We start from the raw sequence: 22,154 nt of genomic DNA, 5'->3' as shown, positions 1-22,154 counted from the left end.
GTTCATGATTACATTTTTCAGCAGGTAACTAGTGACGTTATTACATTTTCAAAGTAAGCATCCCGACCCTTTATATACTTGTACCCTTTTTGGTTAATTGTGTAAATATTTTTGTTTTGTTACGCTATGTACAACCAGACATTGTGAATACATTGCCTTCCTGTAAACAGGTTACACAGAATGAAGGGGAATTCATGATAACATTTCCATATGGCTACCATGCTGGCTTCAACCACGGCTTCAACTGTGCTGAATCCACAAACTTTGCCACTCTTCGTTGGGTCGACTATGGCAAAACAGCTACTCAGGTGGGATGGTTCAAAATTCAAATAACTACTTATAGGTAGGCGGCACGGTGGCGCAGTGGATAGCGTGTGTGCGGCACAGTTCCGGGGTCATGGGTTCAAATCCAGCTACCAACCTTCATGTGCGGGGTTTGCATGTTCTCCCCGTGCTTGCGTGGGTTTCCTCCGGGCACTCTGGTTACCTCCCACATTCCAAAAACATGCATGTCAGGTTAATTGGCTGGTCCAAATTGTCCCTAGGTGTGAATGAGCGAGCGAATTGTCTGTCCCTGTGTGCCCTGCGACTGGCTGGCAACCAGTTCAGGGTGTCCCCTGCCCACTGCCCGGAGATGGCTGGGATGGGCTCCAGCACCCCCGCGACCCTACTGAGGATAAGAGGTGCAGATAATGATGGATGGATACTTATAGGTAATCCACACGCGGTGACGATAATATGCAATGACATGTTCATGGGTCAGCTGCAATATTTTCCACATAGGGTTAACGATGGTGACTTTGATCCAAATTAATTAAGAAACAATGATTTGCAAAAACAATTTAAACTTTATGCGGCAAGCTTGCATTTACCATTCAAAACTTTTTTGATGCGTGTGTGTGCTTATTATGAAATGAAAAAAGTATTTCTACTGTTTATGTCTAAAGTTTTTACCTTAAAACACAAGTCATCAAACTGACATTTTCTTCACTTTGTAATGGGAAAGGTGAAATGGGTATTAATAATCAAAATTGCACTGGGGCAGGCTCATGAGATGCGTTACAGCCCAAAGGCTTCTGTGGTCACACAGAAGTCAGTAAATTGCAAATTTCACTTGAAGCAATTTTAATTTGCAGTTTCCAAAATGAAACGGTCCATGAGATCATCTCATGAGAAACCACGAGGTCTGCAGAGAAATCATTTTAGTTTCTAAAATTTATCTGGATTGGGGACTAGGGATACATTTAAAAGTCTTATTTGAGGTGTCAACTCTTTAAGAGAAATAAGTTTCATTTGCGTGGCCTACAACCCCATCATCCCCAAGACAATATATTAATTATGTTCCCATTCAAGTGGTATGCAAATGCAATGTAGCATGTTATCTAACCCCTAAACGTTCTGATGGCCTGCCGTCGGAATGTTTAGAGGTAAATGCATGTCTGTACAATGTTAACAGTCACTGAAATACATCATGCCACATATCATTGGAAAGCCCAAACTCTTGGGGTTCAAGATTTTAAAAAGTATACATCACAGAAACATCACGATCTGTCTGAAACAAGATACCCAAAAACTAAATGGCTCATCAAAGACGTCATCTTGCTGCCATCAAATTCGATGATAGTACGTAACCATGGCTTCCTTACAGGGAGTGCAGAATTATTAGGCAAATGAGTATTTTGACCACATCATCCTCTTTATGCATGTTGTCTTACTCCAAGCTGTATAGGCTCGAAAGCCTAATACCAATTAAGCATATCAGGTGATGTGCATCTCTGTAATGAGAAGGGGTGTGGTCTAATGACATCAACACCCTATATCAGGTGTGCATAATTATTAGGCAACTTCCTTTCCTTTGGCAAAATGGGTCAGAAGAGGGACTTGACAGGCTCTGAAAAGTCAAAAATAGTGAGATATCGTGCAGAGGGATGCAGCACTCTTAAAATTGCCAAGCTTCTGAAGCCTGATCATCGAACAATCAAGCGTTACATTCAAAATAGTCAACAGGGTCGCAAGAAGCATGAAGAAAAACCAAGGCGCAAAATAACTGCCCGTGAACTGAGAAAAGTCAAGCGTACAGCTGCCAAGATGCCACTTGCCACCAGTTTTGCCATATTTCAGAGCTGCAACATCACTGGAGTGCCCAAAAGCACAAGGTGTGCAATACTCAGAGACATGGCCAAGGTAAGAAAGGCTGAAAAACGACCACCACTGAACAAGACACACAAGCTGAAACGTCAAGACTGGGCCAAGAAAAATCTCAAGACGGATTTTTCTAAGGTTTTATGGACTGATGAAATGAGAGTGAGTCTTGATGGGCCAGATGGATGGGCCCGTGGCTGGATCGGTAAAGGGCAGAGAGCCCCAGTCCGCCTCAGACGCCAGCAAGGTGGAGGTGGGGTACTGGTATGGGCTGGTATCATCAAAGATGAGCTTGTGGGGCCTTTTCGGGTTGAGGATGGACTCAAGCTCTACTCCCAGTCCTACTGCCAGTTTCTGAAAGACACCTTCTTCAAGCAGTGGTACAGGAAGAAGTCCGCATCCTTCAAGAAAAACATGATTTTCATGCAGGACAACGCTCCATCACACGCATCCAAGTACTCCACAGCGTGGCTGGCAAGAAAGGGTCTAAAAGAAGAAAAACTAATGACATGGCCTCCTTGTTCACCTGATCTGAACCCCATAGAGAACCTGTGGTCCCTCATCAAATGTGAGATTTACAAGGAGGGAAAACAGTACACCTCTCTGAACAGTGTCTGGGAGGCTGTGGTTGCTGCTGCACGCAATGTTGATCGTGAACAGATCAAAGCACTGACAGAATCCATGGATGGCAGGCTTTTGAGTGTCCTTGCAAAGAAAGGTGGCTATATTGGTCACTGATTTGTTTTTGTTTTGTTTTTGAATGTCAGAAATGTATATTTGTGAATGTTGAGCTGTTATATTGGTTTCCCTGATGAAAATAAATAATTGAAATGGGTATACATTTGTTTTTTGTTAAGTTGCCTAATAATTATGCACAGTAATAGTCACCTGCACACACAGATATCCTCCTAAAATAGCTAAAACTAAAAAAGCCCCACTCCAACTTCCAAAATATTCAGCTTTGATATTAATGAGACTTTTGGGTTCATTAAGAACATGGTTGTTGTTCAATAATAAAATTAATCCTCAAAAATACAACTTGCCTAATAATTCTGCACTCCCTGTATATCTGCAATATTCTAGTGAATCCACCCTTGTAAAATATTTACAAAAAAATGTTTTGGGGGCGGCAGTAGCTCAGGAGGTAGAGCGATCGTTTTAGGATTAAGGGATCCCAGTTCGAATCCCGGCTTGTCCGTGTTACATGTTGAAGTGTCCTTGGGTAAGACACTGAATAAGCAGGTTAGCGCCTTACATGGCTGCACAGATCACGGCCGCTATTGGGAAATGTGAAGCACAATGTAAAGCGCTTTGGGAAGTCATTGACTTGAAAAGCGCTATATGAATGCAGATCATTTCAGATCATTTCATTTCATTACTCCAAAAACCACGATAATGCCGACAGATAAAAAATAAATCCGCCTAAAAGCATCTCGGCATCGATGGACGTTCTTTGTTGCTAGCTATCTGTTTAGCCCCATAATTCTTGTTTGCAAAAAAAAAAAAAAAGCGCAGTAAAATTATTTGCTATAGGCTCTGAACTTTTGATTGACACAACTTTCGGCCAATTGGAAGCCTTTTTTCACAGTACGCATTAGCCCATACGGGCCTATATTGATAAACAGGACAACGCCTTCTTTACCTCCAATCAATTTTAGACAATAGTGACCAATTCAAATGATGATTTACACATTGGTTAGCAAATAAAATTCTGAATGAATATGAAGATGTACCTGTTTTACTAAAATTGGACCCTGATTTAAATGTGTGTAACGCCACTAATGATTCATTTTTACGCACCATTTTTAAGATCAAGTGTGCACAACAGTGATCAAGATGGGGAAAGAGAATTCAAACTCTTTCAAAATTTCCAAAATATTGGGCAAAGTAAAATAAACATTTGCAAAGGTTTTAGTGTTGTAAACTGGTCGTCTCCAAATGGCCACTTTTGGAAACGCCTTAACCTACCCTTAGAAAAAGGTTTAAAATACGACGTTTAGCTTTCAGATAGTGATTACATTTGACAAGGTCCTGGCAAGGCTTCAAGCGATTGTCCCATCTGTTTATCAACTAAGATGCCCGTGCTATCCTCATCTGCAGGTATTGAATAGCAAAATAGATCAGGCAATAATAAAAACCTTATATTTTTATGTGTTCATATTCTCCAAATGGTTCAAAAACTGCATTCAATTTACTCTGGGTACGTCTTTGAATGGGACTTTGAATACGTTAAAGGGTTAACTGTTAAAGCGGTACTCATTCTCTTTTTCAGTAATTGAAAATGAGACCTGTCGCAATGCTCATAAAATGATACAAATTCAATATTACTTATTGAGAGCCGGAAATCAAAATATTTTTGTGCACCACATACACTAAGTTATTCAACTTTGACCAGTGCTGAACAATATTTTAATATATATTATGGAGTTAATCTTGATTGAATCAATATCCACTCAATTAAAATACATATTTTTGACTGCTGGGTCAAAATTTGGCTTCCACTAACTTTAACGTGAGTTTAAACTTAATCTTCACCCACAGACGCAAAGACTTATTTCTAAAGTACCATATTAATTTGTTTATAACGCACACTTGTGTATAACATGCACCACAAGTTTTTGATAAAAAATCTCTAAAATGTTGTTTCATTTTGCTACACAGCTCAAACTAAGCATTGCAGGTCCCAAACATGTGGAATATTATCACAATGGTAATCGATATTGAATCGTGGCAGTGAGAGAGCTGAATCTTATCCACCCGACCACTAGGGTTATAGATGACACAGGAAAAAAAGCTTTAGATTGTATCTGATCATCAAACTATTTTACACACGGCACCACATTGCTAGATACACGGGGCCATGATTAAAACCATTTTTCGACACTGAATCAGACTTTGAACGACATCAAAAACATTGTTTTTTTGGGGTATTGTGTTGACAGTAAAGAAAATTAATCAGTGATGAGTAGACATTTTCCTAAGTCGTCTATAACGCTCGTGGTTGAAAATAAGTGCTCTTACCATTGCGATCTGGGTTCAAATCCTTTGCGACCAATGTTGTGCAAATGTGGTCCGTGATATTTTTTGACAGATGAATCATTGCTCAAATACAGTAATGTACTACCATAAAACCTCATGTTGTAATGCGCACCCAAAATTAAGACATTTTTGGGGTACAACAAAAAGCGCATTATACCTGTATTAATATGATAGTTAGTTCAACGGTTTGCTTCTCCCGTCCCCTCTTCCAGTGTACCTGCCGTAAGGATATGGTGAAGATCTCCATGGATGTTTTTGTGCGCTGCCTCCAACCAGATCGCTATGAAATGTGGAAGCAGGGAAAAGACATAATTATGTTGGACCACAATAGGATGACGGAGCTCAGCAGTCCAGAACTGGAGCGCTGGCGACAGAATCGTATCACATATAGAGCCAAGCTTCTGCGCAGGTAAGCGCAACATCTGTTTTTGCACTGAAAAGTCAAGTGGTGTGGTTTAACATGGTTTTTATTATCCCAGGGCCATGCATAAAATGAAACTGTTCCGCCGTCTTAAGTTGGACGAGGTAAAGGTATTGGCAGAAGAGGGCATAGAGTTTAATACTGCTGAATACCAGAGTCGGGTAGAAGAGCGGGAATCCCAACGAAAGCTGGAAAGAGAAAAGCGTCTTGCTAGAGAGACCATGTTGACACTTGCAGCGTTGGAGTGTGAGGAACTGAAGGAGGCTTCTGAAGCTGCCTCTGAAGAAAATGAAACCTCAACTCAAGAAGGTAAGAATTTCGAAAGTTTAAGAGCTCATGATTTAGTTATTTTTTTCTTCTTGTCATGATTTAAATGTGCTGCTGTTTTTCCTCCTGTTATCTATATCAGACCCAGAGGCTCAACATCAAAGCATGACAGAGGATAAGGCCGAAGAGATTGATATAAAGCCACAGAGTACCGCAATCACTGGATTTCAGGCCGCTTTTGAACAGTTTGCTGTGTCACGGTCTGTCATCTCTGATGACACTGAAAAAACTGACTGCAGCAAGGTATTTTACAACTGCAAAATGGAGCAGTTCTTACATTTACTGAATATATAGTATTGTTAAATGTCTTTATGTGGTTGGTCATACTGTACATGAAAACTGTTTTTTAGGAAAGCTACACCGACATAAACGAGCCCAAAGAGGTCAAGAAAAGCCGTCGCCACCCGCTTACAAAACCACCAATGCGCTCTCCTTTGTCTGTTGTCAAGCAAAAGCCCACTGGGTCCAAAGGTATCATGATCTTATCCTCATATGAACCTTTTTTGTTTAATTTTGCTTTTTTTAACATCCTCCACAGTTTTGCTTAAGAAATTGGTATTTCAGCTCTATTGACTCTAATCACTCCCTTACTCCCTTCTTTTATCAAAACCAAGGCAAGAAAGACTGGGCTAAGGCTCCCTTTAGTCATAATAAATTCAGACCTTTCCTTTTTTAATCTTTTTAAAATTTTTGACTGGCAATAGATCAATAGATCTAGTGATCAAAGCTAGTTAAACTCTGACATTGGAGACCTGACTAAAGAGTTGCCCATCACAAAGGGTGAAAGAATTTCGAGAAGAACAGAAAATGTTGGCTTTAGGAAAAGTGTTATTAGAATGAAACGTTTAAGAGCGCCCAGTGTCCTTTTCTGAGCTGACAAATTGTCTGGATCAGGAGTTTCAAGAGATTCACTGAAAAATTGAATTTGAGTTATAACTGCACTTTTGTTGTTTAATCATTGACAATTTACAGATTCTTAACATTCTTTACCATCAGATCTTTCCATACCTGTGAAGCTGGAAAGCGGTTCGGACAAACCCTTGTTGCAGAATCGTTCCTGCAGCTTCTTCACAGAGAAATCTTTCAATTCTACTGTATCAGTGCTTCAGCCATATTGTGCCGTCTGTTCCCTCTTCTGTCCATATAAAAAGGTATCCCCAAAACGTTCTACATATTACATGCTACAAGCAAAATATTTCAGTATCAAATATAGAATATTTAAGTGATGTTCATGCAATTCAGTAGTGTAAACATTTATATCAATGTTCTTCTTTTTTCTGTCTTTTTAGCTTACCTTTGAGTCCAACAAGGCAAATGATAGCCAGCGCACGACCCCCTCCCATGGAAGTCGAACTCGCCCAATAGTCCCTGAAATGTGCTTCAGTTTTGGCACAGGCAATGCAGAGCCTCCCCCTACAAGTGACTACCTTTTCGATGATGGAACCAGCCTCTTGATATGTTGCTCCTCATGCAACATGCAAGTTCATGCCAGTAAGTGTTAAAAGTAAAGCATCGTGAACAACCAGATTCAAATTCTCCTAAATAGTTTTTTTATTTCTTGTTAGGTTGTTATGGCATTAAACCAGAAACAGTTCCCCCAAAATGGACGTGTTCTCGTTGTGTGGCAGGTGCCTGGGCGGTGGTACGTTGCCTGTCTTACTTCATTCCTTATGTCAATTTAAACTATCCCAAGGGTTTTCTTGATAAAGTCAATTTGTAAAACATCGTATCAGTGGTTCTTAATCTGGGTTCGATTGAACTTTAGGGGTTCGGCAAGTCAGTCTCAAGGGTTCAGTGGAACCTTTGCCATGGAAGTCAAGACACAACCGATTCATGTTTATATGCAATGACATGTCGCACTTTCAACGGATACTTCCTTGTACGAGATCGTATGCAGCGTGAGTGAGACGGGCATTTACGTTTGATATTGAGGCAGCAGAAGTCAATTATGAATACTTTGAAAAAAATATTGAAAATCAGCAGAACCAGGTTAAACAGCGACTCTTCGGAATAACAACTTTGTGCACCAGTAGAATATAATTTTAAAAAAACTAATAATTTTTTTTTACACTAAAGTAGGGTTACGTGAATACACACATGAAACTGATGGGGTTCGGTAGCTCCAACAAGGTTAAGAACCACTGCATTGGATGTCACATGTCGATACATTTGCCCTGGTAATGGTTTGTTATTTTCAGGAGTGCTGCCTTTGTAATTTGCAAGGAGGAGCTTTAAAGATTACGACGGACAACCGGTAGGTTGTGGCTTTTATTGTCCCATCTAAAGCACTATACACTTCTAGGCGTAAGCTTTTAATAACAGTACTTTTTGCAATGGTTAAAAAAAGAAGCATTTTATACTGTAAACCTCTTTGAATGGATAATGCAATTTCAAGCTAGACAAGGATGTTAGCATCAGTTGTTACAGAGCCACACTATCTTTTTCCATATTATAGTCTGTTGTTAAAGTTCTATTTCTTTGTCTGCATTTGAACCAGATGGGCGCATATAATCTGTACAATTGCTGTGGCTGAAGCCCGCTTCATTAATGTCGCTGAAAGGGAGCCTGTGGACGTCAGTGCTGTTCCTGAAAAACGAAAAAACTTGGTAAGTTAATGCATAAATGCAGAAATTAAAACAATTGCAACAAACCAGGCAGAGGGTGGATAATCCCGATGTATAATATAGGTTCTCTGCACTCATTGCTCACTCGTTTTTTTTTCCCCGGTGTTAGTTTGCTTTCTATTTCTTGCCTAAACAAATGCCCACTCTGCCCACTTTAGAATTTGATCACATTTACCATGACTCCATCTATTCATCAGGTAACCTTTTGGAGTCCTTAAACTGTAGGAAAGATAGGAGTTATTAGATGTACTTAAGGATGACAATTTTCCTAAAGGACATGTTTCAATGAACAAAAGCAATCTCCTTTCTTTCGTTTGTGATCCTGCTTGTTGCTCTTTTTCCATTAACATTAATCCACTCACACAGCACATGAAAATGACCAAAAACTGGTGAAATGATTCATTTAATCGAAAGGCATGCCCATGCTGTAACACAGATAGTAAAACAAGTGTAATGGATGGGCTGTATTAAAACAATTTTTTTTGTCGGTAGATGTTTATTTATTGCAATGTCCTATTTCTATCTGTTTTGAATGTTTTAAACCATTCAGTTCACACGGCATGTGTGTTTTGAGCTAAAAATGATGCGTTCAATGCGCCAATAGATTTCTGTCGATTAGGAATAGGGAGTTATTACATGCATACAGAAATTGCTATCGCTGAATTCATAATTGGGGCAGACAATATTGGACGGAAATGAAGCAATTTGCGGGAATGGACACTCTCTAAGGGGTGTTTGCAAACTTGCGCAAGTGCTCTGATCGGGCAAGTGATGCAAGGCTCCCAAATGAACGTCAAGATAAGAAAGCTTTCCCTCCATTAAATTCATATAGTGGCCCTCAAAAGTCCTTTCAAAACATCCGCTGATATTGCGTCTTTGTTTTTGTCTTCCCCAAGCTGTGCGTGTTCTGCCACAGCAAACGCGACAACAAAGATCGCGGTGCATGCATCCAGTGTTCCGAGGAGAACTGCACCACTTCGTTCCACGTGACCTGCGCTCAGATTGCTGGCGTTGTCATGACTCCAGCTGACTGGCCCTACGCTGTGTCAGTCACCTGTCTCAGTCACCGAAAAGGGATTCAGAAGGTTAGTGGAAGCAAATGCAGCAGTTTACCTTATAACCCTCATGTTGTGTTAGGAATTGGCACCACTAAATGTTGTTAGCGCGTCAATTTTGACTCAGGGTCTAACTCAGTCTTGACCACCAAAAAGAAAGTAAAACCCCTAATATAGTTAATACAATACTTTAACTATCATTATATGCATCCATTACCATATACCTTGATTGTAATTTGACAGATTATTTATTACATTTTATAACCTTGTAACGTGTCACTGGGGACCCCAACACAGCACAAGGATTTATTCAGTAGAAGGGTTTAAGGGACTATGTCACATCGTCATATCGATTCGATTTCTGTTAATCGTGCAGCCCTAAAGAATACCTATAATTACTTTGTGCATTTTCAATCTTCTCCACCGTATTTTGTGGTACATACGGCACACCAGGTTATAAGGCATACTTTCAAATTTCTGGCCAATATGAGTTTTTAGATGCGCATTATAATTGGGAAAATTTGGTACAATCAAAGGAGATGCAGAAATAAATGACACATACAAGACAGGTTCATTAAACGAAGTGAATATTGAGGATTGTGTGTTTTTGTCTCTTTTTTAGCAACTACGGACACCAGCCCCAAAACCACCAACTACCCCGTTGACCCTGGGACAAAGAGTAATTGGCCGCAACTCTGATAACTGGTTTTACCACTGCATCATCATTGGCATGGCCACACAAACCTTCTACGAGGTCAACTTTGACGAAGGTTCATACTGCGACAACATATACCCGGAAAACGTAACAGTGAGTGCCTCATACATTAATGTTAGATCCAGATATGTTACAGTGTCTTGCAAAAGTATTGCCCCCACCTGAGAACTTTTTATGATATTGCCACATTTCTGGCTTCAAACTTAAAAAAAAACATGTGAGACACAAGTTACTTTAACATTTTATTTACAATGAAAAAAAAAACAATATCGGAAAAGTAGGTGCCCCTGTTCTCTCAGCTCAGCCAACTGACTTGATAGGCTTCCTGATAAACAATCCAATGCTGACCTAAATTATGTAAAATGACCCAGTGCAAGTGTGTGTCATTAAGTCTGTTTAAATGTACCTGCTCTATGATGTGGGCTCAGAGGTCTGTGAAAGAATTCACTGGAGAACAAACGGAATCATGAAGACCCCAAAAAAAGTTGTAGAAAGGTTCAAAGCTGGAATGGGATTCAAAATTTTGCTACATTTACACATCTCACGCTTACTCTGCAATAATAATATAAAAATGGAGAGAGCATAAAACCACTGCTAACCTACCACCACCTGGTCGTTCCGCTAAAACTTTGGGCTAATCAGAGAAGCAACCAAGAGGCCCCATGATCAAATCTAATGACTTGCAGGCATACAGAGCTAAGGTGGGTCAGTCTGTGCATAAGATAACTATTAGTCGTAGTTTGCATCAATCTGCCCTTTATTGAAGAGTGCTAAGAAGAAAGCACTTTCTAAAAGAATAACATAAAAAGGCCAGTTTGGCGTTCGCAAGAAGCCACATTGGAGACACAAATAACCTATGGAACAAGGTGTTCTGGTCAGATTAGACCAAAATGTGAACTTTTTGGGCTGATAGTGAAGCTTAAATCCCTACTGTCAAATGTGGTTGTGGCAGCATCATGCCTTGGAGTTGCTTTTCTTGTTGATGGAAAGGTGGATGAGCCCAATACAGGGCAATTCTGGTTGAAAAAATCAGTTGGTATCATCCAACAGGACGACTCTAAACATAAAACCAAATCTACAATGGAATTGTTTAAAACTAACAATATAAAAGTGCTAAAATGGCCAAGCTAAAGTCCAGACCTCAATCAACCATTTGTGGAAAGATCTGGATAAATGCTGTGCACTAATTTTTGCAACGCCTACTTTTCATTATTCCATTTGGTAGCACAATACAAAATGTTGTATAAATTAGCTTTCTTTACACAATTGTGTCTCACATGTTGTTTATTCTTAGAAAATATTTTGAGTTTTCTATTAAAAGGTTTGACGCCTGAAGTATGGCAGTATATGAAAAGGTTCTTGGAGGTCCTATACTTTTGCAAGGCACTGAGTGTGCAAAATAATATTGAGAAAAATATATTAATCCGACTTGTCGTCAAATAAATGCAAACTGTTCACTTCTTGTTAAAGGTGACCCTAATCAACCGATCTCTCTTTAATTTTTCTCCAGAGTCATGACTGCCTGAGCAAAGGTCCCCCTGAATTGGGGGAAGCAATCGTGGTCAGCACGCTTGACGGTCGAGACCTCAATGCTTCATTTATAAAACAACACACCCACATTGTTTACCAGGTAAACAGGGAGGAGTAAATCGTGTTCATATTATAAAATTCATTTTTTGAATGATCATAGAAAATCGAAGGTTCATATTTGTGAGGTAGAGTGAAACGTTTCCTGGCAATAGTTTATTTGCAATGTAATGTTATCGGCACGTTGTATGAAATGAAATGAAATGTTTATTGAAGGTATTGTTGGATACATTAATCAAAACATGACACAAAAAGAAAAACTAATGCTGAGAGTGAGCATGGCCAAATATGGTCACCTTACGCCCCCTCCCCTAAGGAAATTTGACAGATCTGTTTCTGCCAACCTTTGCTTAAAGGTTTGCACCGTATTTGCACTAATAACCCGGTCAGGCAAAAAATTCCAAATTTTTGGTATCCTGAAAGAAATATAGTTTCCGTGCAAGTTGCTGGCAGGTCTAGGCACCCGTAACTTATATCTGTGGTAGAGCTAAGATTCATGGCCCGAGCCCGAACCCGAACCCGAACCCGAGGCAATTTCGGGCCGGGTCGGGCCTGAAATGTCAGTCATACGGTCGGGTCGGGTCGGGTTCGGTCCTGCTTTTTTTTTTTTTAATTTTTTTTTTATTTTTATTTTTAAATTAATTAATAATTATAAATATATGTTCATTAAAAATATATACTTAAACTATGTATGGATACTAGACCAAGGAATACTTGTTATAAAATAAATAATTTGGATAAAACGGAGAAGGAGCTGTAATTGCTTTTAACGGAGCCAGAGCATGCTCTGTGCACGTGACGTGACGTGAATGCTGTCCTCTTAATAATCTTCCCCTCCGCAAATTCGCGTGATTTTGGCCTGGTATCCCCGATATGGAGTCGGACCAACAAGAAGTTAAGGATAAACTCAAGAGAGGAGAACTGACGAGGAAAACGCACTCTGGTAAGAGTTTTAATAAGCGTTTTATATAGAATACGATCAGGGGGGGGGGGGGGGGGGAATTTGCATAGGAGTCGGAAAAGGGCACAACACGTCAACACCCCCTCAATGATAGTGCCGCGCTAAAATCTTAAGGACGTACTACTACTGCTGCTGTGGATTATGGCCCAATGATCAAGTCGTCAAAATGTCGGACGCCCTTAAATGTTTTCGCTACCTCAAAAAAAAAAACCGTCAATGACAGATTGTCGCTTAATGTAACATCTGCAGTGCAGACACAGAAATATAAAAGATGTAAATGTTTATACAGTTTTATTTAACTTAGGCCTATATGTTGTAACAAAAGGCAGAGTTTAATTTGTTATCATAAATCACCCCTCCTTATAAATAAAATATGTAATTTCGGACCCCCTCGGGCCGGGCCAGCAAATCCAGTTAATTAGTCGGGCTCGGTCCGGGTCGGGTTTAATACCCCTCGGGCCTGCGTCGGGCTCGGGTGCTTTTTTTGGGCCCGATCTTACCTCTAATCTGTGACCACGTAAACCATCAACACGACAGAACTCGAAAAATTGATCAAAAGGCACATCGATCATTCCATGCAGTACTTTGAACACAAAAATTAAATCAAATCGAATTCTACGGAGCTCCAAAAAGTCCAAGTTCAGTCTTTGTAGTCTTTCCGGATATGACAAGCTGTGCATCCCAGGTATCCGCTTCCTATACCGTCGTTGAACTCCTTCCAGTAGGTTAATGTCCTTGAGTAAGTAAGGGTTCCACACAACGCTGTTATATTCTAACCCGGGTCTAACATAAACGCAAAACATTCGAACTAAGAATGCTGGGTTCTTTTTGTAAAAGTGTCTGTAAATGTTTGATGCTATGTTATTGGCTTTGTTGGTAATTTTGGCGATATGCGTGATAAACTTTAGGTTTGAAGTAAGAGTGACACCCAGATCCTTATGTTCAGTAACAACATGCAAATCATGATCATTAATGTTATGCAGCGTAAAAACGACTGTGCTAAGCATTTATGAGATGACAATTGCAGTTGCCACTTTTCGGACCAAAGAAAAACTGATTTAATGTCATTTTGGAGAGAATCAATTGTTCCTGTCACCTGGGTTTTTGGTAAGAAAGCCGACAGTTTAGCATCATCGGCAAAAATTGAGATGTCACTACTTTGAATGGCCTCAGGTAGGTCGTTCACAAAAAACAGAAATAATAATGGTCCTAGTACTGAGCCCTGCGGTACCCCACTACAAACTTCCGACCACGCTGAAAGAACATCATCAATTTTTACGCATTGTTTACAATTTGACAAATATGCTGTTATCCATTCAAGCAGTTTTCCCCTCTAATACCATAGCATTTCAGTTTTTGTAAAAGCTTGTTATGAGACACTTTATCAAAAGCCTTGCAAAAGTCTAAGTAAACAACATGACCAGCCATATTGTGAACAAAAAACATACTGGTAATATTATTCAAATGAGCTATTAAGTTAGTCATGGTAGAATGTCCGGACCTAAACCCATGTTGTTTAAACGTAAAAAGATTGTGCTCCTGTATAAATTTCCATATGGCATCTGAGATAATTTTCTCAAACACTTTACAGACGCAGCTAGTCAAGCTAACTGGTCTATAGTTGGCTGCACTTGTTGTGCTCCCCCCTTTAAAAATCGGTATGACAATAGCACTAAGCCAGTCCTCAGGCAGCTGTGAATCCTCAAAAGATCTAGAGAACAGGTAAAATAATGGTTCACATAAAAAGTCAGCTAGCTTTTTAAGCAAGAAATTTGGAATTTTGTCATAGCTCTCAGTTTTCTTAGCTGCAGAGCCAGTGATGTACAGTAATCCCTCGGTTATTGCGGTAATTGGGGACCAGAATCCCCCCGAAAAGTGAAAATCCGTTAAGTAGCTTTGCACCTTCATAAAAGCCCCCAAGGGTTAAACTTACCATGAGATGACATCCTTATCACTGAGAGTTTATGACTGAAACAAAATAAGAACTTAAGATCTACAAATAAAATGGTCTTAATTGTCATTTTGTCTCAACAAAATTGGAGGGCTTCTCCTTTCAGTGGAAGAAAGCCATCTAAAGGGTGGCTAGCTAGCTGCACGTTAGCATTAGGCAACCGCAAGTTCAGCCAGGTCTCCGCCTTGAATGTAGTGGTTTCCCACGAGTTGTAATACCAGGTCATTCGTTTCATTAAAGTATCTATCTATCTATCTATCATTGGTAATAGAGCTGGTGTTGGTTTAAATACAGGCAGGGGTGGCTTAAGATAGTTGTTAGCCCAACCATAGCTGTCCGCCTCGTCAATGCCTCCTTCTGCTGCCGCCTCAGTCGCTTCCCTGACTCGATAACAATCCACAGAGCCCCCCGTGGTAATCACCATTTTTTTGCGCTCTTCTGACTTTCCTCTGAGTTCCGATTTAGTTGATGAATTTTTTTTCAATGTACTGAGCCGGTAAAAGCTAGCTGTCGCTGTTCTTCCCAGTTTGTTTTCGGTGAACACATTGAATTGTGTGCCTGCCCCTCTGTTTGAGTGACAGCACACACCAGCCTATCACAGTTGCGCACACAGACAGTCATGCCCACCAAACACACAAAGCCCTCTCCGCTATAATAGCATTTGCTGTGTGCAGTCTGCTCAGAACACAATGAACGATACATTGATATCAATGACAATAAAGATGATTCAATTCAAAATCTGCAACCGAAAAACGATGTTGAAATGACTCGAAAAAACAAAACAAAAGCGAAGCTCTGCCAATCTTTTACCACTGAAACCGTTTTCTTTGAGGTTCGTTTGTCCCTTATCTCCAGACAGAAGATAATTCTTCATTTATTTCACTGTGTGACGTTTAAGGATTACATCAAATATGTGAAATTTGTCTCCCTCCTGCAGTTACTTATAATCACTGGAGTTTATTTTGACCGGCATTTTTGTTATAAATTACAGTTTCAAAGCAAGGTGTGAGTTAGTTATTTTGTAAAAAAGTCAAGAAAATACTGCAAACAAGAAGGACACAAATGTATTTACCTTCAGCTATGCAACTAGGTCACAGTTCTAAACTTGGAATTCCAGTGGTCATTCTTTGTCTTCCATTCCCGTTTACAGATGCAAATCTTGAGACATCTTCGAAATCTACAAATACTCATCTTAAAAATCTAATTGCCCGTGATTGAGAATTTATCATTTTTTCATAACTAACTACCAATTTGAAATAAAAAATAATTGGGAAATGTTAAAAGGCGGATGTCAAACTTGCATGCGTGTTCTTATAGATCTCATTGGCTAAAACACAGCACAACATTTTTCCTACCAGCCTTAAAGGTAGAAAAGTGCTACAGCGCTCCTGCCGCTAGTGGTAGAAATGCGATATTACACTCTAGCCCTCAAGGCCAAGCCAAAGGTTCCCAACCCCTAATTCGGTGCCTAGTTTTTTATTAAATTAGGTACCATTAACCAGAAATGGAAATTTCAAATGCCAACAGCCTAAGGAAATCTACTTGTATTTGCAGGTTGAGTTTCAGGACAAAAGTCAGCAGTTGCTAAAACAATCCGACATCTATCAGTTGAGCCAGGAGCTGCCCAAGAGGGTCCGGACTCGTCTTGTGAGTATTTTCTGTTCGCCCTTGTTCGTTTGAATTGAAAGGGGATTTATCAAACTTTTTCTGTACCAAAGACCGGTCCATTGTCTGACAATATTTTCGTGACACGGCTCAAGGTGCAGCATTCAACATTTTTGTACTTTTTCTAAAATAACACTACAATTATGATAACGATTATACCATTTATTAAAATAACTACATTAGAAATGACAATGAATGTAAATCCATTGTAGTCATGTGGAACATTTAGATTTCCTCGTAACATCACAACAATATCACATTCATTACCTTCCCTAACCGCTTATCCTAACAAGGGATAAACTGGAATGCCCAAGGTCACAGGGAGAACATGCAAACTCCACACAAGGAAGCCAGTAGCTGTAATTGAACCTGGGACCTCTAAATTGTGAGGCAGACATGCTAATAGGATAACACTGTTGTCGCTATTATTACGTTTAATACAAAATGTCACGATGATCTGCGTGCCAATTAAATAAAAATAAAAACTCACCAAATGAACCAACTCTGAGAAATAATGTAATGTAACAGTGTAATTTGGTCTCTGTGTTGTGTTTTTGACTTAGGGATCCATGCATGGTAAATGGTAAATGAACTTAATTTATATAGCGCTTTAACCAGTCACTGAGGACTTCCAAAGCGCTTTACCATTCATACACACACACACACACACACACTTTGACCATTCTCACACGAATAGCAGAGTCAGCCATGCGAGGCACCTACTTGCATTGATGGGTTCAGTGTAAAGGACCCTTCGACGTTTAACACGGAGGAGCCGGGAATTAAACCTGCAACCGCTTTGGTCCTAAGCCAACCGCTCTACTGCCGCATCCTCCGTTGCCAAAGGTTTTTCCACAGCGGCAAGTGTTCTGACTCAGTTGACCATTCTCCATGTTGATTGGCTAGAAGTGCAAAAGTTTTGTTCGAATTATTCTATACTGTGTCTTTGACCGGCGGGACACCCTGTCACCAACGTTACATCTGCACATATGCACTGCCTGACGAGTAACTATGCCTCCATGAAAACCACACTGATCTTTATTCAAAGGTAAAGCCCTTTTCAAGTCAAGCGAAGCAATGTCGGTAAAACTACAATCGATAAATATTACTCCAAGAAAACTTCTGAGGAAAGGATGCATTTCAAGCAGTACTTTCAACCTTAATTTTATTTGAAACATTTGTGACACCGCCAATATTTAAACAATGCTTTTCCATAAACACAAGGGCACATTGCTTGCAAAATAACAATTTTTTGCAAGAACACTAGCATAGAATAGAATACAATATACCTTTATTATCATTGTTATTATCAAATGGGTGAACATATTGTGACAACGAAATTGGACGTGGGACTCCAGTTGCATATTTAAATATAGGGATATAAAAAGATAATTTACACAATATTTACAAAAGAAAGTGTGGGCATGTAGAGGCAGAAGATATTTACATTGGGTGTTTACTTACAGTTTTGGGTTTGTTCAAACGTATGCATGAACGATAAAAGAACTTTTAAAAAAACTAGATGAACATATTTTTATGTTTTGTCACTCCGCAACAATTCTTCTGAAAACATTTATAGGTAATGGAATTGAATGGGTTAAAGAAATTGTTGGGGTTTGTCTTATAGGCCATCCCGACAACCCAGGAGGAAACGCCACCAGCCGATGGAGCCGGGGCTGCCAAGCGTCGTTGCTTGCCACCCAAACCCACCCCAAAAACCACTGGCGTGACCTCCTCATCTGCCCCGCAAGCCAGCACTCCGATGGTGACCCAGCCTTCACCCCAACCGAGCACCCCAATGGTGACACAGCCCTCACCCCGACAGAGCACCCCGATGGTGATCCACCCTTCACCCCAACCGAGCACCCCGATGATGACCCAGCCATCACCCCAACCAAGCACCCCGATGGTGACCCAGCCTTCACCCCAACAGAGCACCCCTGTAGCAGTACCAGCGGCGACGCTGTTTAGCAATATGTGTAAACTGCCAGCCTCCCAATTTCTGGCCTCCATGGGCACAACATCATCCGCGTCGTCCACATCACTCGTCACCCCCCAGATGCTTTCCGGGCCTCCGCCGGACACGGGCGCCACTCTGTCACAAGCTTTGACGAATGCTAACTTGGCCTCCGACCTGACGCTCATTCCCCAGTCTGCCGCTTTTCAGTGCCAGTTAAACTCTGACCCGCTTTTGTCGGCACAGTCCCTCCCACTGCCTCCAGTAGAGCAGAACATGTCGAACAATTACATACCGAGCAACGGTTACGTTTCCTATATGGAGACTCTGCTGCATTCACATTTCCCCCAGGAGGAGGGGCCGGGAACTATGTTTTAGCCCCCCTTACGAAAATGGTTGCAAGCCCAACGGCGCTCAAAGACATGACGGCACTCTTATAATGCACGCAACTTTTTCTGGGACTTGACTTGTTTGCTGTGGCGCTTTTGCAGCAGGATGAGGCTTTTTTCCCCTTCAATTTTGTGTCTCTTAGTTTTGTTTTTCATGTTTGGTGGTGGATTTTCAGCAGTTACGTTTTCTTATTATTTTTAGATGGTTTCTGTGTTTTTGTGTCGTCTCTGGGTGGTATCAACTCAGTACCTCGTTTCAATGGTTTACATAGGCATTGTCGAAATGTTAATAGTTACTAATTAGGGGCCGTCGTGTACAGATTTTTTTTCCCACTCAAGTAACCAGCAACAAATAAATCTATTTTTCAGTCAAGCCAAGGGGGGTTTTGAAACCAATTCTCGCATGTCTAATATTCTTCAGCAGTACATTTTCACTCTGTGTTTTTACTCCTGGAAGGTTTAAATGAGGCGATGGGATTTGTATATGTATTATTGGTCAAGTCAGTATTTAATTGTCCTAGGTATTGAAGTGTAATAATAAAAATAACCAGATATTGAATAATGTACACAGAATGCATTGTGAAAATAAACAGTAGGTAGTTATGATGAAATAAAAAAAAAAAGATCTTAGCATTTCACAGTGACTCCCAGTTTTCTTGTACAAAAGAGAACATACTCAGGGTTCCTATGTTCATGATATTAAGACTTAGTCGTACATTGTTTTTTTCACCACTTCATAAAGACAATTACTAGAGCATGCTCTTGTAATGTAGCGTAAACTATTTGCTGAAATTGTTCATACACATATTTTCAGTGCGTTTGTTTGTATAACAGAAAGGAACCCAAAGGTATACTGATGTCAAAAGAATAATGTGTGATCTCAGCTTTTGTATTTTTTTTTTTTTTTTTACATTTCTGTTTTTAAAGAAAATGGACTCGCTTTTCATGGCACATCACTCCATCGTGGCACCTGTGCATATGTTTTTGGCGGCTGTGCTCCAGGTAACGCCTGACACTCTTTTTTTTCTCATTTTGTACATGGCACAGGTTTTGCGTAATGTGATTGGAAATTGTAAATGTCAAACACCCTACCCAGCCCTTGTTTTTTAAAATTGAGAACTACGACTTAGTTCATAGGAATTAAATTGGCTTGCTTGTTGCCAGATCTTCTGTCTTCATGTCGCGTTTTGGGTGTCAAATTTGTTTTGACTCAGAAGGGCAATGAGCCTAGTACAGTGGAGCCTTGTAATTAAAATGCAATAAAAGTAGTTAACCTTGGAAATGGACTAACATTTTTTTTCATTGAAATGTGTAAACTGCTTATAAAACGGAGCGATCTTGGGGGATCGCAATGATTTTTTTTATATTGCAATTTACAAAATGGTAGCAGACGACACATTTGTTCTTGAGTAACGTATAAATCATTAAAAAGGTTTCTACTTTGGATTTTCACGTTTTGCGGGGGTTGTGCCCCCTATTAACCACGAAAACTGAGGTATTACATCAAGTTGCAGGCTTCAGCGAATGACAATTAATGGCTCAGCTTTAGAAATCAGGCAAAACACGATTGGTCATTAGCTGAGCCAAGGGGCAACGTCGATATCTTTTGACACTCACAAAATGGCAGCCAACAGTAATATATAAAAAAAAGAACAAGATGATTTTGCTTCTTACCTCCTATTTTTGTAAACACAGTATTCAGTAATCCCTAACTGTATCGCGCTTTACTTTTTGTGGTTTCGCTACCTCAAAGATTTTCATCGTGCGTTATGTTCTGCATTCTGATCAGGTACCCCACCCCTTTTTTGCCTGTGTCTGCCTGTGCGTCAGAAATCTTGTCTAAAGTTGTACGGATACTTTTTCAATTTCGAGTTTCTCTAATAACCATCAAGTCAACAAAATGCTCTGGACTGACAAAAGCACTAAAAGGCAGAGGAAGATACTTTCAATCGTTGACAAATTTGGACTTCTCCACATGCTAATATAAGGTAAAAGCATTTTTACTCATTTTTGTTTTCTAAAAACGTCCACATGATGGTGACAAAATTTCCAAGGAAATAAGGGGATGAAATAAAACAAGATACATTTTCTAATTATAATTGGACAGTACAGAAGTTTTTTTTGTAAGAAAATGCTTACAGAGTTGGGCGGCATGGCAGCTGACCACAGTTCTGAGGTCATGGGTTCAAATTCTGCTACCAGCCTTCCTGTGTGGAGTTTACATGTTCTTCCTGTGATTGCGTGGGTTTCCCCGTGGCGCTGCGATTTCCTCCCACATTCCACAAACATGCATGTCCAGTTGATTTGACCGGTCCAAAATTGTCCATAGGCGTGAATGAGCAAGTGAGTTGACTGTCCCTGTGTGCCCTGCGACTGGATGGCAACCAGTTCAGGGTGTCCCCTGCCCACTGCCCGAAGATAGCTGGGATAGGCTCCACCCACCCTACTGAGGAGCGTGCAGATAATGGATGGATGGATATTTACAAAGTACAGTACTGTAGATGGTGACGGGAATGTTCTTTGCATGTGAACATTTTTGTGCCACATTTTTGTTTTCCAATAACATCCACATAATGGGGACATTTGAAGCAAAAAAGTAGTGTTGGGAAATAATTTTCAATCGTGCAATGTTATTTTTTATTTATAATTTGACAATACATGATATTTGTACGAAAACAAAAATGTTTAGAAAGTATGGTATAGATCTGGCCTGGTGAATGACTTAATCAGGCTGGCCATACATTTCTGAGTATGTAAACAAAACCGAGTCTTTATGTCATTTCTATCAAAAGTTATGATATTTTTTATTCTATCTATCTACCCTGGTCATGTCCCTCGAAAGGGGTTACCGACAGCAAGACAAACACGTACAAAACAAAGAGATAAAAAAGGGAAAAAGTAGCAAAAAACACACATAAATTTTATGGGACCATGGCCAACCCAAATGCCCAAACACCCAACCAAGCACCTCGGCACCCAAGTTGGTCATGCTTTTGTCCCTCCAGATGAAACGGGACACAAGAAAGCAGCCGTGCCACTTGGGTCAGGATGACACAACACACTCTTCTGTTCAACAGCAGGGCCCGACAGCTTTAACTGGTTTACCCCTGCCGCATCATACGGGTGCCCTGCCCATCCTGTGGAACACGTCCAAACATCCCACTAACCTTTCACAACACCTCTCCACTCATTCCTATCACCAACAAGAGCTCTACCTTCCAATATATTTAGACCTCTTTCCTACAGTGCACTCAACACCATCCACCTTCCTCCTGGTCTCCTTCCATTTTGACCATTAATTTTTAAATAAATGCAAAACAA

General features: G+C 40.2%; 1 protein-coding gene across 1 annotated transcript in view; it reads left to right on the top strand.

The window, feature by feature from the left end:
• The window catches only part of kdm4b (lysine (K)-specific demethylase 4B), a 38,598-nt gene extending 19,776 nt beyond the window's left edge, over positions 1 to 18,822 (top strand). The window contains exons 8-22 of the mRNA XM_088349372.1: positions 171 to 308; positions 5,394 to 5,590; positions 5,661 to 5,911; positions 6,012 to 6,172; positions 6,280 to 6,400; positions 6,926 to 7,080; positions 7,219 to 7,420; positions 7,495 to 7,571; positions 8,128 to 8,183; positions 8,427 to 8,535; positions 9,450 to 9,638; positions 10,231 to 10,416; positions 11,834 to 11,953; positions 16,377 to 16,469; positions 18,115 to 18,822. Of these exons, the coding sequence (XP_088205498.1) occupies positions 171 to 308; positions 5,394 to 5,590; positions 5,661 to 5,911; positions 6,012 to 6,172; positions 6,280 to 6,400; positions 6,926 to 7,080; positions 7,219 to 7,420; positions 7,495 to 7,571; positions 8,128 to 8,183; positions 8,427 to 8,535; positions 9,450 to 9,638; positions 10,231 to 10,416; positions 11,834 to 11,953; positions 16,377 to 16,469; positions 18,115 to 18,822 (2,763 nt within the window). The remainder of the gene's footprint in view (positions 1 to 170; positions 309 to 5,393; positions 5,591 to 5,660; positions 5,912 to 6,011; positions 6,173 to 6,279; positions 6,401 to 6,925; positions 7,081 to 7,218; positions 7,421 to 7,494; positions 7,572 to 8,127; positions 8,184 to 8,426; positions 8,536 to 9,449; positions 9,639 to 10,230; positions 10,417 to 11,833; positions 11,954 to 16,376; positions 16,470 to 18,114) is intronic.
• Positions 18,823 to 22,154: the final 3,332 nt, after the last annotated feature.

Source organism: Urocampus carinirostris, chromosome 12 (genome assembly GCF_059441175.1).
Source record: "Urocampus carinirostris isolate Australia breed hairy pipefish chromosome 12, RoL_Ucar_1.0, whole genome shotgun sequence".
In the NCBI taxonomy this organism is placed as follows: Eukaryota; Metazoa; Chordata; class Actinopteri; order Syngnathiformes; family Syngnathidae; genus Urocampus; species Urocampus carinirostris.
This window is presented reverse-complemented; position numbering and strand designations above follow the sequence as displayed.